The sequence below is a fragment of the Varanus komodoensis genome, unplaced genomic scaffold (assembly GCF_004798865.1).
Source record: "Varanus komodoensis strain SLA01 unplaced genomic scaffold, ASM479886v1 scaffold6_4, whole genome shotgun sequence".
Taxonomy (NCBI): Eukaryota; Metazoa; Chordata; class Lepidosauria; order Squamata; family Varanidae; genus Varanus; species Varanus komodoensis.
In genome coordinates this window covers 9,996,522-10,014,071 of record NW_025336347.1, presented here as the reverse complement: position 1 = coordinate 10,014,071, position 17,550 = coordinate 9,996,522, and the positions used below count along the sequence as shown (strand labels likewise).

Genomic DNA, 17,550 nt, shown 5'->3' with positions numbered 1-17,550 from the left:
GCCTTGCCCCTGCCCCTGTGTGATGTGAATGTACCACATATTGCCATAGTGGAAACTTACAGCTAAAAGTGGCAAAGCAGAAACAGCCACACCCACAAAAAAATACATTTGTCACTCAAGGTCAACGCTGTCTGGGGATTAAGGAAGGTGTAGTCTGACAAATCTGGAGGGTAATATGACAGCCTTTCCCAACCTGGACCCACCAGACTCACCAAACTAAAACTTCCATAATCCCCAGCCAGCACTGGCCATATGACAAAAGTATGAAACTCTGGGACGATTGCCGAAAGAGGTTGTTAGGAAGCAGATTCTCATTCCTTCTCTCTAAGTTTCCAACAAATAGACCTGCAGATGCAGCAAATTTCATCCCCTACTTTTTTGTCACCTTGGGCATATGGAAACGACCAAGCAAGAATGATGGAAGTACCTCTGCTGCTTTTGTTCCCACTGCGATTGGGTTTTTTTTTTTTAAACCTGAGCCTCCAGCGGTGAAACTGTGAGAACCTGGATTATATGAAAATGATCCAGTAGACAAATATTTTACTAGAGCTTTCAAGATGCAGCTGGACAGCCATCTGAGAAGGATGGTTTAACTTTGGGAATGGCACTGGGCAGCAGGTTGGACCTGACGGCCTTCTCACCCCTTCCAACTTTACTTTTCTCTGATTCTCTGATTTCCATAAGCAACATTTGTTTGGAGAGCACTGCCAGCAGCCTTCCTCATACATGCCAGTTAAAGAGTGGGACTCAGGGAGACCCTGGGTACAGGGCAGTGTCATATCAATCCACTGCATGATGTGATAAGACTAGAGAAAGTGGACACAGACGTTTGTCTCCCTCACTCATAAGGCTAGAATTCAGGATTATCCACTTGCGCCATCTGGCCGAGATTCAGAGAAGAATGGAATGCTTATTCTCAAATGCATAATTTGTCTGGGGAAAGCACTGCCACAAGATGTGGAAATGGCTACTGGCTAACACAGTTTTACAAGGGCAACCAAGGAGAAAAAGTCTATGAGAAATCTACTTCTTATGAGAGCTGTACGGAAACATGTTCAGAAGCAGGATCCTGGAGAAGCACAACTGGACTGGACCACTGCCTTTATAGTCTGCTTGTGAGCTGTCCAGAAATGGTTCCCTAAGGGAACCCCAGAGAACCTTGCAGCAGGACCAGCTTACCTCCCCCTGCTGTAACTCTGAGGCTTCAAAAGGGGTTCTAGCAAGTGTATTTCTCCAGTTGTACCTCAGGCAAGTAAGTGTTCCTCACTTTTCCAGTAGTTCCCCATTTGGGCAGTTGACACTGGCAGGTGCCCAGGCTAGTTTTGCAAGTATGGCAAGGGATTTTTACTGTTCTTTCCAATCAGGTCAATGACCAGTTAACAATACCCATGGTGGAGTCAGTCAACGTGAAAATGTATTGTGGTCACAAGAAGCCACACAGTTTGCCAAGGAGGCTTGCTTCCTTCAAACAAATCACACAGAAGGAATCAATATGGATTTGCACAACTCAGTAACCCACCATCACTTGTCAGCCTTGCCAATTCACTGTGTGACACTGACAGCTGTTGGGGCTTGGAAAAATCTGTATTTTTTTACTTCTTTATTGAAGGAGTTATTTCTTGAATTTATTAAAATTTATTCAAGGAGTTATTACAAAATGTCCTATGAGTCTATTGGCCTCCTACCCCTTAAACAGTCACATAAAATGCAGAAATTCAAGAGGCAGCATTTTTCCTGAGAGCCTATAGTCACTGAAATAGTTTTACCTGTTGAATTTCTGCATGATGGGGACACTGTAAGTCACAGCATCCTAGGAAAAAAGTCTAGTAATCCTATAATACAATTATGCACGGATCACAGGAATGAGCCCCTGTAAACCATCCATGAATTTCTCCTCATATTATTGGAAAATTCGTATCAAGGCTTGAATGTATAAGCAGGATGAGAACGGACTATTAAGCAAAAGTAGTCATATAGTTCACTCCGTGTGCTTCATTTCACCTGAACAATCAAGATAAGCATTGCTTCAGGAAAACCTGGAAACATCTCTTCAGTGTACACACACCGTGCTCAGGAAAGCTACTAGTGTTTGTTCAGAACCACAATGGGATAGCCAAGGTTGCCATTCATGAATATTTGCTAGACAGTCTTTCAGCATTGTCTCAGACACTTGTTCTACTTGAATGATCCTCTATATGTCTACTCAGAAGTACGCTTTATTATGTTCAGTGGGTCATGCATCTAGATTACAGCCTGAGCCTCTTTTGGAGAGAGTGTTTTATGTTCAGTTCTGGCTGCCTTACCTCAAAAATGACATTATTGAGTTGAAAAAGAGATGATGAGCTGGAGAAGCTCCCCTTTGAGGGGTGGCTACAACAAGCAGGACTGTTTAGCTTAGAAAAAGGAGGACTAAGGGGAGAAATGATGGAGGGTGTTTAAAATAATGAATGGTATGGAACAAGAAGAGAGGGAGTCATTTCCCCCTCTTCCATAAGACCTGAATCACTTCATCCCATGAAACTGATGGGTGAGAGGTTTAGAACAGATAAAAGGAAGTACTTCTTCACTCAGCATATAGTTAAACTATGGAATTTGCTGCCACAGGAAGTGGTGATGGCTGCCAATCTGAGTGGCTTTAAAAAGGGATTGGACAGATTCATAGAGGAGGCAGCTATCAGTGACTACCAGCCTTTACCAGAGGTGTCATGGCTGCATACACCAGTTGCCAAAGAGCTTGGGCAGGTGGAGCTCTTGCACTCATCCTGCTTGAGGGATCCTGTGGGCAGTTAGTTTCCCACTTTGCAGAGAGTGCAAGACTAGATAGACCCTGGCTCTGATCCAGGATGGCGTTTCTTATGTTCTTATGAAATCAACTTCTTTAAAACCTTTCACATGCTCAGCTATATATTTTATGACATTCATATCTCTCCGTTTCTCCTTCAAGAAGCTCAAGGCGGTTTGCATAATTTTTTCTTTCTTCCAATCTTATTGGCACAACAGTGCTCTGAGTCATGAAAGAGGGCGATCCATGGCCCTTACATAGTGCCTAGCAGGCAGTAATATTCTTCTGATTCCCAGCTCTGACATCACAAAAGAGCTCAGTCTTAGAGCTGGGAATCTGCACTTCAGTCCACCCTGCCCACCACCAGCCGGCGTGAAAAGAGCCACACTAATCATTCACTGAGGTTAAAAGAACAACCTTGGAGAAAGAGTACAGGGGGTGCTCTGGTGGGAGGGGAGAAGAACAGGTTCAGCAGGATATGATGGAACCTTGATGATCTGCGGCAAAGCACTGCCTCAGATGACTGAAATTGGCCACCAAGCTGGCTTTCAGGGCAAGAGGAGTGTGGAGGTGAAGAATGCCTCTTGCTCCTCCTACTGCCTGTAGCCAAAGCTTTCTGGGTGGTTCACAACTTTTAAGTCACCCACCCAGATTTCAGCAAGGCCCAACCCTGTTTAGATTCCAAGATAAGCAGGATCATGCACTTCAGGCTAAGCGGAATCCTCCAGATCTGCAGCTTACAACCATCCCCACTGGACTGTGCCCTGACCTTATCTTTAAATCCTGCACCTGGATTCAAAAACACTTATAGCTCCCAAACTTTGCAATATTTGCATCCAGAGTTTAGATTAAACACAATCTATACTATTTGTCCAACAGCTTTTCAAACACTTAGTAACTGGAAAGAAAGCTCCACAGTCTTGTAAAAATATTGACATGTGTGCTAAATAGTTAACTCTGAGTGGGATGGGTCAGAAGGACGTTGCACAACACCCGGCTCAGTTGTGAAGGTCACTGGGCAAGTTGTTGCCTGAACCAACTTACTTTGCGGGATTGTTGTGAAGATAAGAAAGCAAGTGGGGAACTCAAACATGATGGATCAGTAAATTAAATCAAAGTGTCTTACCAATAAGCAAGTGAAGGGTGCTCTTGCAGAGTCTTAGTAGGAAAAGCAGGCAAGTTCTTTAGATCTTTTCTTGCATTTTCATCACTTTAAAAAGCACAAAAAGAATGGTAGAGTGTCACTATCAAGAAATCACTAAGAGTTGTGGCCACTCAAAAGCAGGTTCATTCAAGGCATATTCCAGCTGTCATAGCAACGTAACCCTATCAGCCTTCTTGCATGACAGTTCTGAACAAAAGAAGTTCACTTACATTATTATTCTGATTAGAAACACAGAGCTGTTGAGTAAATCCAGTAGGCTGAGGAGAAAGAAGCAGCTGTAACTTTTTGCTAATTGCTAAGGCTGAATGAAGGCTGTTGTTGAGTTACATATTCTGGTTTAACCAGCTGATAAAGGGGCCTCTATGATATCTAACATGAAAAATGTGGATTCTTAGGGAAAAATTGACTAAAAACAGTTATAATAAAAAGAAAAAACAAAGAAATAGGGGGCAAGAAAAAAGGTTTTTTCCTCAGTGCAATCCTGTGCACGTCTACTCAGAAGCAATTCCTACTGAGTTCAATGAAACTTCCTCCCTCCCAAAATAGGTATAAGACTGACAGCTAAAAGAAGTTGCAGCTTGCCCTGAGATTGAAGATTTGGGAAGAATGCCATTTAATTATGTAAAAAAGACAAAAAGGCTTCTGTGGTTGTGGGCAAAAAAGAAAGGAAAAAAGTGGGCAACACTTTCTGGGTATAACACTTAATTAGGCCAATCAATTTCTGCAGGATTTCTTCATGGGTTGGCACAGATCAGCAAGTACCAGCATGACTTCTCTGTACTGAGGATTCTCTGAGCTGGCTGAGTCATGATTAACATATGTCTCTGCTTCTGGATGGCACAGACTGCTGTGTGACTTCTTACACAAGGGGCCTAATTCATGTTCAAGATGAAGCTGGAGAGCTCCCTGAATCCTTAAATAATTTGGCACAAGAAAAAATACACTTCTGTCTTACGTTCTGTGCAAAATTTCCTTGCAGGCAAGAGTCTGCCTACAAAGCATGTGGCATTTCCAAAGAACACAAGAATACAGCATTAAGCTGTGGCTTCCAAACGCCTCATGCCAACACAGAGGCAGAAGCATCTTTCACAGAACTGCAAAATTCAACAAAAATCAAATAAATACAATGCCATCACTCCAATGACCCTTTCATTCATGGAAGAACTCCTTCCATTTCCAGAACTGGGTCCAATCCAGCCAGTAGAAGGGGGACAAAAACCATTTTTGCCATGTTTCCTTCCCTGGCAACTGCCATGCCACTGAGGGTTCCCCAACACTGCAGAGCAAATTTTCAGGATATGCATGGGGAAGGGAGAGTGAGGGAAAAATGCCTACCCCACAGTCCTGCAGCAGAAGCAACAAGGAAGTAGACTTCTACTCACAAGACCTTATCATCCTAGCTGTGCACAAAAAATATGTATAAATGTGTATGGGTGCATGCAAACATATATTGCATATGCATGCACAAACAGAAATACACCCAAAAGTCTATTTAAAAATAGCAAAAATATGTTATTCCAGTCCCAAACCCTTACAATGTGTTTTCTGATCAGTAATAAAATAAAACCAGCTCTCGAAAGAATCTTTCGGGCATGTCAAAAGCTCTGAGCAGGCCCATTGCTGAGATATTGATGTTTCAGACAAAAAGCCAAGTTATAGGGTGAGTTTCCTGGGGGTGTGGCAAGTTAAGGGAAAACAGCTTCTCCTAAGCTCAGGTGGGGTCATCTATTAAGCTCTGTATCTATGAGCAAAGATAATCCAGAGAGCTATCGCAAAACATCTAATATTGCACAGAAGCGTTATGAGCTGTTCACTTGTGCTTGTTTATCACTTGATGACTGCAGTATCACATATCTTGTACTTCTGAATGGGCTGTCACAGCTATAGCATCACAGACAGAACTTCTGCATCTTGGCACATCATTTCACTATAAAAAACATTTCAATGGATTCCACTGACACATTCAGATGGCAGTATTCCAGTGAGCAATCAAGTTTATGCTTGGATGATAAAGACCACTGTCACCCAGTGTTCTGTGGGCTCCTCTGATGCCCAGGGGAGGGGGGGGGGGAGGGTTCCAATATCTGTTGCTGGTGGGATGTCCCTGAATCATTGCAAAGAGATCAAAACAGAAAAGGCCAATCCTTCATCCAGAATTAGAAAGGATACGACAAACATATTGATGGCAGCTTGCTAGTCTTCATACATTTATACCATGTCCTATCACTTCAAGCGCTCAGGACGGCTTACAAGATATAAAAATACAATAAATATAAAACTACTATGTAAAACATTAATTATTAAAACAATATAAAACACATCATAATGTTCCTCCATAATGGCTTAGTACTAAAACCTAAAAACATTCACAATGCACTCAGGAAATTCTAGGGTAGCCAATTTTCCCATTTAAGAACCACTGGGAAAAAACCCACAGAGAACACCTCTGCACTGTGAATAAATAAGGTGTAAACTGACACTAAGGCGTTTTCTCCTATTAAAGAAATTCAGGTTTGGGGATTATAGACTCACTGAGCCAGAAGAATTGCAGGATCAACTGCCTTCAGTCTCTTGCCCTTAATGCAAGATCAATCCACCATGACCCAGTTTACTGTGTTTGACATACAAAGCATACCAAGTGAACAAGGAACATTGTGTCTGGGTAGCTACAGGCCAAGCTTCATTTTCTAGTAAAATAATCCACAAGGAGTAGCATGCTGCAAGTGAAGGCAAAAATCTCCCAATGTCACTAATCAATGTGACCTAAGGTAAAGCCTTCTTCTAACACCAGATAAAATGTTTGTAACAACACAGGCACAACGCTGGAAGCTGTAACCTGTATATAATTTTGCTAACCAGCAGAAATTCAAACTCATCCCTAGCAGTTATCTATTATCACCTCTGCTTAGCCCAGGTTGGATCCCATTGCTCATCTGCAATTCAGATCACCACTTCATACATTTTCAGCCTGATTTTAACAATGGAACATTTCATTTTAGGAATTAAACACTAAAAATTGCCAAGGAATTTACCAAGTTACTATATTGCTATATGTATAAGGCACCCACAGTTCATAGTCAGCCTTCCCCATCTCTCAGGATGTATTGGACTACAATAACAATCCCCCGCTCCCGCCGCCTGCATTCCCATCATGGACAGAGATATTCTAGCTTAAGGATACAATCTCATGGATGTTACAACAGCATGGCTGACTGGCCATTGTACAATATTTTTCTGTCTAAATGCAACCTGACTCATTTAAGAATCTTAGCTCCTTTACAGTACCATCCTGTACATATCTACTCAGAAGTACTCTCTTACTGTGCCTTGTAGGGGTTTCACAAAAACATTGATGCTATTTGTTCGCTATCAAATTCTTTTCTCAAAAGGAGCTTAAACATTATTTTGAAAACCGGGTTGCTATTTGGATTTTCAAAAAGGAATCCTAAATGAGTAAATGATATTTTTTGCTAACACATCTTGGCACAAATAGAAAATTGTCAGGTAAATGCATGTTAACTCCCTATCATTCTAAGGTTAACTCCCTCTAGGTGCAGTCTATGCAAGGCTAGACAGGTGGAGCATGCTGGAGCCACAGGTGTTTCTCTATGCAAACTTGCATAGGATTGCACCTTAAAAGCAAACAAACCAAGAAATAAATAAAATAAGCCACCTTTATGTGTCAATCTAGTCCCAGATGCATACCTACATTGGATAGTGTTAGCCTAGGTCTCTAATACCAGTACATTTCTGACTTAGGGTACAATCCTATGTAAGCTTAGATGGGAAAAGAACCCTGCAATTCCCAACCTGCTCCAGCGTTTCTCCCCTGTCTTAACACACATAGGACTGTGCCCCTAAGTATTCTTCCATAAGCAGTTTAATTGTTATACAGCATGTAAAGAAAGTGCTCAGGATCATCCCTCTTTATTATTAAACCAGTTTCTAAACTGATTTTAACAACTTTTCATAATGGCAATGAATGGATTTCTGAAAACTTTCATTTACCTGCCATTGTACACTTCATCGCCACGTATTAAATGGAGGGAACCAGACCACTCAAATCAGAGAAAAAAGTAATACCACTTACAAACCTGTTCTGGTGCTCCCTCTGAACTATTTGTTATTACTTTAAAATTACACAAACTGCATAACTAACTCCATTTGCTACTTCAAGTCTCTCTCTCTCTTTCTCTCTCTCCATTTATTTTACATTAGGTCACCCAGCAAATCTCACATTATGAGTATGACAAGAAGGTTCAGTTAGTCTGGAGTTTGGCAAACAGCATCGAAACATCCTCATCTTCATAAATGACACTTTCCCACCACACAGGAAAAACACATGTTGTACATGCAATTGCAATAATGTGGAATCTTGTACTCAGCTTCCCAACTCTATATAAGTTTCACCAAAGAATGTCATCCTAAAAAACTGAAAATGTTTAATCACAGAGCACATACTTTGCATGTAAAAGGTCCCAGACTCTGGCATCTCCAAGTAAGGCTGTAAAATTCCAGCCTGAAACCCTGTGGAGTCACTGCTGCCAGTCAGTGTGAATAATATTGGGCCACACAGACCAAGAGCCAGACTCAGTATACAGCAGCTTCCTATGATCCAAAGAACGGCAAGGAAGAGTCTAAGGTCTCCTGATGTTGTAGTTCCAGTAATTAATCTACAATGAAAATAAAGCTATCCAGCCCAGTAATATTGTTCACATTCATTCACATTCTACTGTATAATACAGGATAAAATAAACTGCAAGATGCTTCCCACCAGCATATTTTAAGCATGAGTCTAGGGAAATCTGATCTTAAATGTCCTGCTTTCAAATTCTTAACAGGAGAGCAACTCAGCTTAAGCCAATTTTGTATTACACGTAATAATATAAAGGAGGTGTGGCCCTGGAGGGTGCAGCACTTTGATTTAATACTCTAAAACGCATTTTAATTAGCTTTCAGACAAGCTATATTACTTTAAATGATCAAACTGAGAGTTGGCATATAGTTGGCAGTTATCCTTCGATCAGTATCCAGAAGGTACTGTAGATATTAAACCAGTAGATATCCTCTGAAATGTTTGGGAAGCCTCAATGCCTAATGAGACCCCAAAGTTGCAGCCTACAGCAGAGAGGCTTACAGCTTAACAGAGGCTTAGATCCAGGTTTGCATATAACACTAACCATTGTTTTATTTAACCCATGGTTTCTTGCCCTCTCCAGGCTCAATCCAGCTAGAGAAAAGCAGGTTGCTTACCTGTAACTGATGTTCTTCGACTGGCCATCTGTGCACTCACACATATGGGTGCTGCGCCTGCGCAGTGCCTAGGCCAGAAGATTAGAAAGCTAATGGTTTTGGTGGGAAAACTCCCCTCCCCTCCCCCCTGATGGTATAAATAGAGTGGAGTGTCCACCATTTTGCTCAGTCTTGAAGACCGAACGTTCGCCCCCAACGGCTGTAATGATGTTACAAGAAGCATCATCACCATCGGTACCCTAAACACTTAGACACATTACCGATGAATAGCATTTCCACTCACCCACACCAAGTGGGGCCGGAGGGTGGGTTGTGTGAATGCACAGATGGCCACTTGAAGAACATCAGTTACAGGTAAGCAACCTGCTTTTCTTCGTCGTGGCCTCTGTGCATCACTCATATGGGTGATTAGCAAGCTTACCAGACTCGGAGGAGGGAGGTGTCGTCAAGGAAGAACAGATGAGAGAACTGCTCTGCCAAAAGAGCAGTCCTGTCTGGCACGGGCATCCAGCCGATAATGCTTGGCAAAAGTACATGGAGCCGCCCATGTTGCTGCTCTGCAGATATCTTGAAGTGGAACTCCCGCGGCAAAGGCAGACGAAGTCGCTACTGCTCGCGTAGAATGACCTCTTGGAAATACAGGTAAGTCCATTTTTGCTAGCTGATATACCAAGACAATAGTTTCGACGATCCATTTAGAAAATCTCTGAGATGTGACTGGGGACCCTTTGTCATGATCTGCATACTTGATAAAAAGTCTGTTAGAGCGACGGAAGGATTCTGCACGGGATTTATAAAAAGCCAAGCAGCGTCTAACATCGAAAGTGTGAAGAGACCTCTCAATCGGATTCGAGGGCAATGGAAAGAACGCAGGCAGAACAATCTCTCGGCTCATATGGAATGATGTAGCCACCTTAGGCAAAAATGAGGAATCCATCCGAAGAACGACCTTTTCTTTATGGAAATTCAGATATGGCTGGTCTATTCTAAGAGCACAAAGTTCACTAGCTCTCCGAGCTGATGTGACCGCAATAAGGAAGGCTGTTTTCCAAGACAGTAGATGAAGGTCAACAGTTGCCAAGGGTTCAAATGGGGGTTTTGTAAGTGCTTGAAGCACTACAGAAAGGCTCCACGTTGGCATAACAGGGCGCATAGAAGGGTGCAAATTCTGTAATCCTCTAATGAAGCGCCAAACCAAAGGCTGAGAGAAAACCGAAGAGCCTTGTATATTGCCCCAATAATGTGATATAGCAGCTGTGTATACTTTAATGGATGATGGTTTAAGTCCTGAATTGTAGAAGAAAACGCAATATATTCTCAATCAAAGCCATCTGAGGATCCAGCGAATGGCATCAAAGCCATCTGAGGATCCAGCGAATGGCATTCAGCAAAGGATGAGAATCTTTTCCATTTTGCCGCATAGGACTGCTGGGTGGACGGTCTCAAAGCAGACTCGAGAATCACCTGAATATCAGGATCCAAAGCTGCCAGTACTGAAGCACCTTCTGTCGAATTTGAAGGAGGAGTACTCTGTGTAGTTCATCGGGTCGAGTTGTCCTGTACTTGAGAAGACGTCAGAGTCGAGTCAGCAGCAAGATTTAGGCGATGCGCCAAGCGGTCAGCTTCAACGATGTCAGATCCGGATGTCAGATCAGTCCGCTTTGTTATGTCAGCAAGTGAGGAATGGCGGGAAGCCGAAGAAATACTCCTTTGGACAGTTGAAAGAGAGGGGTGAACCACGGTTGTTTCAGCCACCATGGAGATATTAATATTCCTGTGGCGTTGTCTTGAACTATTTTCGACACCACCCTTGTTATAAGCGGAATTGGAGGGGAAACGTAAAAATTCATATTGTCCCAAGGGATCATAAGGGCATCCCCTCTCGATCCCGATACGATACCCGCTCTCAAACAATACAGTTGGCATACCCTGTTGTTCCGGATAGCGAACAGGTCCATGTCTGGGTATCCCCATCGGTGGAAAAGGTGTTCGCAAAGTTGCCTGTCCAATTCCCACTCGTGGGTCGTTGACATCTGTCTGCTCAACGTGTCTCCTTCGATGTTGTCAGTTCTGGCCAAATGAACCGCAAGGAGTAATATGTCCCTTGGGATGCACCAATACCAAATTTCCATCAATAAGCGCGCTAGAGCTGGCGACTTTGTCCCGCCTTGCTTGTTGATGTAAAAAACAGCAGCAATGTTGTGGCAAGCAATCTGGACAACCTGATGGCATAGAACATAGAGCTCTGCACCATGGCAGCCATCTTGTCCCCCATGCTATTTAACATCTACATGAAACCGCAGGGAGAGGTCATCAGGAGGAGGTGTGGGCTGTGGAATCATCAGTATGCTGATGATACCCAGCTCTACCTCTCTTTCTCTACCAATCCAGGTGAGGCAGTGGCTGTACTGAACCGGTGCTTGGCCAAGGTAATGGGCTGGATGAGGGCCAATAAACTGAAGCTCAATCCAGACAAGACGGAGGTCCTGTTGGTAGGTGGATCAAGCTTTGGGATGGGGGACTTTGACCTTGTCCTGAATGGGGTTGCACTCCCTCTTAAGGACAGGGTCTGCAGCTTGGGAGTGCTCCTTGAAGCAGAGCTATCGTTGGAAGTCCAAGTGACAGCGGTGGCGAGGAGCGCTTTCCTTCAGCTGCGTCCCTACCTGGAGAACGACTGCCTGGCAACAGTGACACACGCACTGGTCCCTTCCCGATTAGACTTCTGTAACACGCTCTACGTGGGGCTGCCCTTGAAGACAGTCTGGATACTTCAATTGGTGCAAAATAATGCTGCCAGGCTGCTGACAGGGACTGGGCGTTGTTCTCATATAACCCCAGTCCTCCGTCAGCTCCACTGGCTCCCCATTGAAGTCCAGGCCCAATTCAAGGTGCTGGTTATCACCTACAAAGCCCTGAACGGCTTGGGACCTGGTTATCTAAAGGAGCACTTGCGTCCATATATGCCCTCCCGTCCCTTGAGATCGGTGGCAGAGGCCCTTCCCTGGGAACCCTCCATGAAAGATATTAGGAGGGTGAGTACTCGGAGGAGGGCTTTTCTCTGCGGTGGTGTCCAACCTATGGAATGCGCTCCCCAGAGAGGTCCGCCCGGCGCCGTCGTTATTTGTTTTTCGGCGCCAGGCCAAGACCTTTTTATTTAAATGCTATTTTAACTGTTAAGGTTTATTTGTTGATTTTAAACTGACCAGGCTGTTTCCATTATTTTATTTTATGTATTTTATTTATTCAATGAATTTTTTTGTATTTATATGTGTGATTTTATGATTGTAAGCCACCCCGAGGCTTACGTGATGGGGGTGGCATATAAGCTGTCTAAATAAATAAATAAATAATAATAAATAAAGGAATATGGTTGGTATTCACCTCAAGTAGGGAAACCACCATAGCCATGTATCAGCTAATCGTCATCTCCATGTTCGGATGCACGGCTTCGACATCTCGGGGGCGAAGGCGAATCTGTAGGTGGTTTGGTCGCCGGCATCGGAGTAGGGAAGCGTTCCCTCGGTGGGGAGTCCCTGATCTCTCCATCGGAGATAGACTCCATAAGCGGCTCCTCTGGTTCTTGAGGGGGCACGCTCTCAGGCCTGATAGGCTGCTTGGGGGATCCAGGCGGAGTCACCTGCATCGCAGATTGCAGGGCCGGTCTTGAGGGAGCCGGTACCGCGGTGGCGGTCGATATCAAGAAGCCCTCTGAACCACAGTGTTTGGGGCAGTTGGGATTTGTGGGCAGTCTTGTCTGCCTTTTCCTTTCTCGGCTTCTTATGCGCAGAGGGTTTGTCCGAGCCGGTATGTTTGCACTTTTCCCGCTTCTTAGCTGGAGAAGAAGGGAGCTGCTAGGCCTCCATAGAGGTGGCGCCTTCGTCTGAAGGACGCTGTGGAGGAGCAGTTGAAGCTGGGGCAGGGCACTCTGGAGGTGCGCCAGCGGCAGAGGCAAGGTGCTGAGAGGGCGCAGCCGAAGAGGAGCAAGGCCTTAAGACCAGTTGGTCGGATTGCATCAAGGCCTGGTCCCATAAGAGCTCGCGGAGACGATTCTCCCTATTCTTTCTCGCTTGTTTGGTAAAGACCAAGCAATGGCCGCACTCATCGGGTCTATGCCCCTTGCTGAGGCAGAGGAGGCATAGGTTGTGCGGATCCGCGGGTGACATTTTGGATCTGCAATCAGCGCATTTGCAGAATGCCACTCGCTGCGCCATCGCGAAAAATAGAAAAGAGAAGATAGTGCAGAGGGTAAGATAGTATTTTTATTATTTTTTTTTTATAGGAACAAAGAAAGAAGAAAGACGGGATAAGAGCAAAAACTTGGAATATAAGGAGATAGGAACAAGATATAGCAAAAAAAAAGGTACATGAACAGTAAGCACAAAGATCTAAGCGAGAGACGAACAGGCACGAGGCACAGCGAACGGCGGTCACAAAGACTGAGCAAAATGGCGGACACTCCGCTCTATTTATACCTTCGGGGGGGAGGGGAGGGGAGTTTTCCCGCCAAAACCGTTAGCTTTCTAATCTTCCAGCTTAGGCACTGGGCAGGCGCAGCACCCATGTGTGTGATGCACAGAGGCCATGATGAAGAACAGAGCAAACACTGATTTGTGTCCTAAATCCCTGAGCTGTTTGCTTCCTCTTTCACCCACTCCCTCCCTACATCTCAAATGCCTCTGTAGTTCTGTAGCACTGGCATGCAGAACAGTTGGGAAATGTTTTTTACCACTCTTGCTCACTACCTCTGAAGTCTGGTGAAACAACTGATGAAGAACCTATGGTTCTACGTTTGCACATAATGACAATGTATAATTAAAATAAGCCAGAGATCACAACCCAAAAACAAACTACGAATTTTCCTTCTGGGTTGTGGTTAACAAACCATGCTTTTTAGTGAGAACACAGCACATCACGGCAACCCAGAATTCAACAACCCACCCCATGAATTAGCATCATGTGTAAACCAGGTAGACAAAGCTGTTCACAATAATCTCACGAAGCTTAATGTAGGGGAATGCAGTGATTGCAGAGTTACTGGAATGAGTGATTTAAAAATTTCTCAAAAAAATCCATCAAGCTAATGTTTACTTGCTGAGCTACTTCCTGTCCACTGCAAGAAACTGATTCCAAACTGAATTTGTTTTCCTTCCCACCCAAACAAAGCTGATTCTGTGCTCAGGGAGGTCCATACTGCTTGTAGGCCGGACAGTGGAAGTGCCAGACATTTCTTAATTGGTCCACTCATTTGACTTGATGATGAGCCACTGGGCTGATGAATTCATACCGCTCCCTCTCGAATTGTCCCTGTACTACAGTGTCTCTCCTTGAACCAGAGGCAATCTAGTTCTCACCAGCTGCTTGGTTTATCTTGCAGCTCGTTAACCTTGGCAGTTCGGGGAAGAATTTCAACCCGCTCTCTTCTTTGACTTCAGATTCGAAGTATGAAATCTATAGCTTGGAAGGCTATACTTTGAGAGAAGAAGGTCCAGTCCCTACAGAGAGTTGCACACAGCTCCAGGCTGTAAAATAAGATGTGAGGTTGCAATATTTACAGGGAGCATTTGAAATGAATCCGCTTCCAACACTGGAAGTTACCAATGGGCAGATAATTTCATTTACAGTCTATAGAGAATACCTACAACTGGAAAGAATGACTTTGGAGTATCAGACATTCTCTGCTGTGCTTGAGGCAGGAAATTGATTTGTTCCCCCTCTACCTGTGGATTTACTGTTAAGTGAGTAAGGATTATGCATGGTCTACATGATGTCAGAAGAACCCCATAAGGCTCCAGTGAGCAACAGACTTGTTGTTGCTAACATTCATGGGCTCTTCCTCTTTGCACAAAAGTCGGATTAGTCAAATTAGTCGTGGTTCTTTTGTACAGCAGCAAAACTGAAAGCTTATTATCATAGTCCTATGTGCTGATAACAAAAGAACACCTCAGACCTCAAAAAACCATGCATACAAAGGCAGAGAACTGGCAAATCTACAAGGGAAAGTGGCTTTAAAGTTCAAACACTGTCTGTAATGTGTCTGCCAGGCACAGTGAACCTAGCCTGGAGAATGCTGGAAAAGCTTTAGGATGAGCAGAGTGGACCTGCACATAACATAATGAGCAAGTTCCCATCATTTATGCCCTTGGCACAAGCTGTGATGAAACCTGAGAAGCTTTTATCAACCTGTTTCCTATTTCATCCATACTCAGAAACTGTGGTTGCCAGCTTCGAAACAAGCCAGGTTATTAAGCCAATTTCAAGTCATGGTTTAATACCCTGGCTTGTTCCAAAGCTGATAACCAAAACATATACATACAAATGAAACAGGATACTGTGGTTAATTAGAAGCTTCTAGGTTTGTTAATAAGTCTTTCACCTTCTTTTCATCAAAACCCAGACTGTGTGCTTTGAGGATGAGGGAGGCAGCTCACAAGAATCACACGTTTTGGAGGTCACACTGTGCTTCTTCAACCCTCCAGTTGCACACAATGTGTTGAATACAACTTGTGAGCTAGTTGTACTCCCCTAAGTCCATGAGAGGGCTGCAAAAAAGCCCAACACAAAGAACCCAAGTGAGATCTGTGGCCAGTTTTCCCCAAGACCTGAGAACACTTGGGAACTGAGAAAACAGGGTTTCTTCTACTCCTAGTAGTGGCAGCTGGCACCAGTGGGGACCACTGCACTAGTCTGACTCTGAGAAATTACAACAGCTGACTTCATTATGCTGCTTCCAGAGTGGTAGCTACACTAGTCTGTTGCAGCAAAAAACAATCTGGAACACCTTAAAGACTAACACATTTATTGAGGCACAAGTCTTGCATACATGGATGCATGAAGTGCTAACCTCAAATTAGCAAATGTATAAACACTTGCTGGGGGAGACGGTGAGGAGGTGATACAACCTGGCATCTCCCCTGCCAGGGGAGTGACCGTAAAAGCTACGCCACAATATTTTTTTTAGTCCTTCAGGTTTCACTGGACTCTTGGGAGGGCTACCTGCCAACCAAAAGGACAAGGACAAGGAAAGCTGGTTCCAAAGTCCTGTTGATTTCAGTGGGTGAAATAAGCAGGTCTTTGCTGCTTTCCCGTAGTAATAATAATTTGGCTGGACTGTGCCCAACGTTCAGGGCCAGCCTTACCTTTGGGCAGACAGCCGTTTCAGCACATGGTTTGGGAATTCACTGTTATTGTTTCTTTGTTTTGCCAGCTGGAGGTGAGGAGAGAGGCCTGAGGGATTTTCTTTCTCAGGTGCCAAGTTAAACATGACGTCTGTGAGTGCCCTGCACCTTGAATTTCTGGGAGTGGAAAAAATATCATTTGTTCTTCCATCTTAGGCATCAAAATGTCCCGTTTCAGCCCTGCCATTCTTTATTCAAGATTTGCTCCCCAAATGTAGTTGTAACTGCTGACTAATTCAACCAGAAACCGAAACCTATTTCTGTCAACCCCTCCACAAGCGTATTCCACACATACTCTTTTATGCATGGATATCTAATACTCAGTTGCTAGACTGTTGTCCTGAAAAAGCTCTACTCCCTGGCCTTAAATTAAGTTTGTTGTTGTACAGACTACATGTTGAAATGAGTTTAACATAATTCTGAAACACAGTGTTATGAATAACTGAAACATATCCATAACTGATATCTAGCTTTCCAAGGTGCGTCATGAGGTGTGTTATTCCTATTTTACATAGAAGGAACTGAGGCTAGAAGAAAGTGATTTACTAAATTCACACCATGAGTGCATAACAGAATTGAAATCACGTCCCACGTTCTGCTGCTGTGGTTGGACTGGGGACCACAGCAGGTCACGGGGAACATGTGGCTCCCTTGTTACCACTTCATGACTACAGGGTATAATCTGAAGTGCTGGTTATAACCCATAAAGCCTTATCTAAATTTGGTCCAGAGCATCTGAAAGTCTGAATTTCCCCATATGATCTTGCCTGGGTTTCAAGCTCAAGGAAGGCAATTTTTTCTGACCCACTGCTGCTGGAGGCACAGATCCAAGGGTCTCCTCAGTTCCAGGCTCTGGCACTCCCTGCCAAGGAAGGTGAGGTTGGCTCCCTTTTTCTTGCCCTGCTGGCAGGCAAATATGTTTTTACCCAGGCAGGCCTGGTCTACTGCTGAAAGGCAGTTTAACTGGTTGGGTATTGCTTATTTCCTGCTTTATTGTGTTTTTAATAGATTATGTTTCCTATGTTTTAGTTAGTTTTAGTCTGCAATTTATTATTGTTACCTGCTTTGGGCACCTTTTCAGAAGGGTAGAATAAATAAAATAATCCTTGGGCCAGAGATTTGTACATTTATTACCAGAAAATACAGTATCAGTGGGTACGTGAGTTTTACATACA

The 17,550-nt window shown here is 43.9% G+C and overlaps 1 protein-coding gene across 1 annotated transcript in view; it reads right to left on the bottom strand.

The window, feature by feature from the left end:
• FRMD4B (FERM domain containing 4B) overlaps positions 1-17,550 on the bottom strand; it is a 157,188-nt gene that overhangs the window by 54,229 nt on the left and 85,409 nt on the right. The window contains exon 8 of the mRNA XM_044451765.1: positions 3,909-3,992. Coding sequence (XP_044307700.1) covers positions 3,909-3,992 — 84 coding nt within the window. The remainder of the gene's footprint in view (positions 1-3,908; positions 3,993-17,550) is intronic.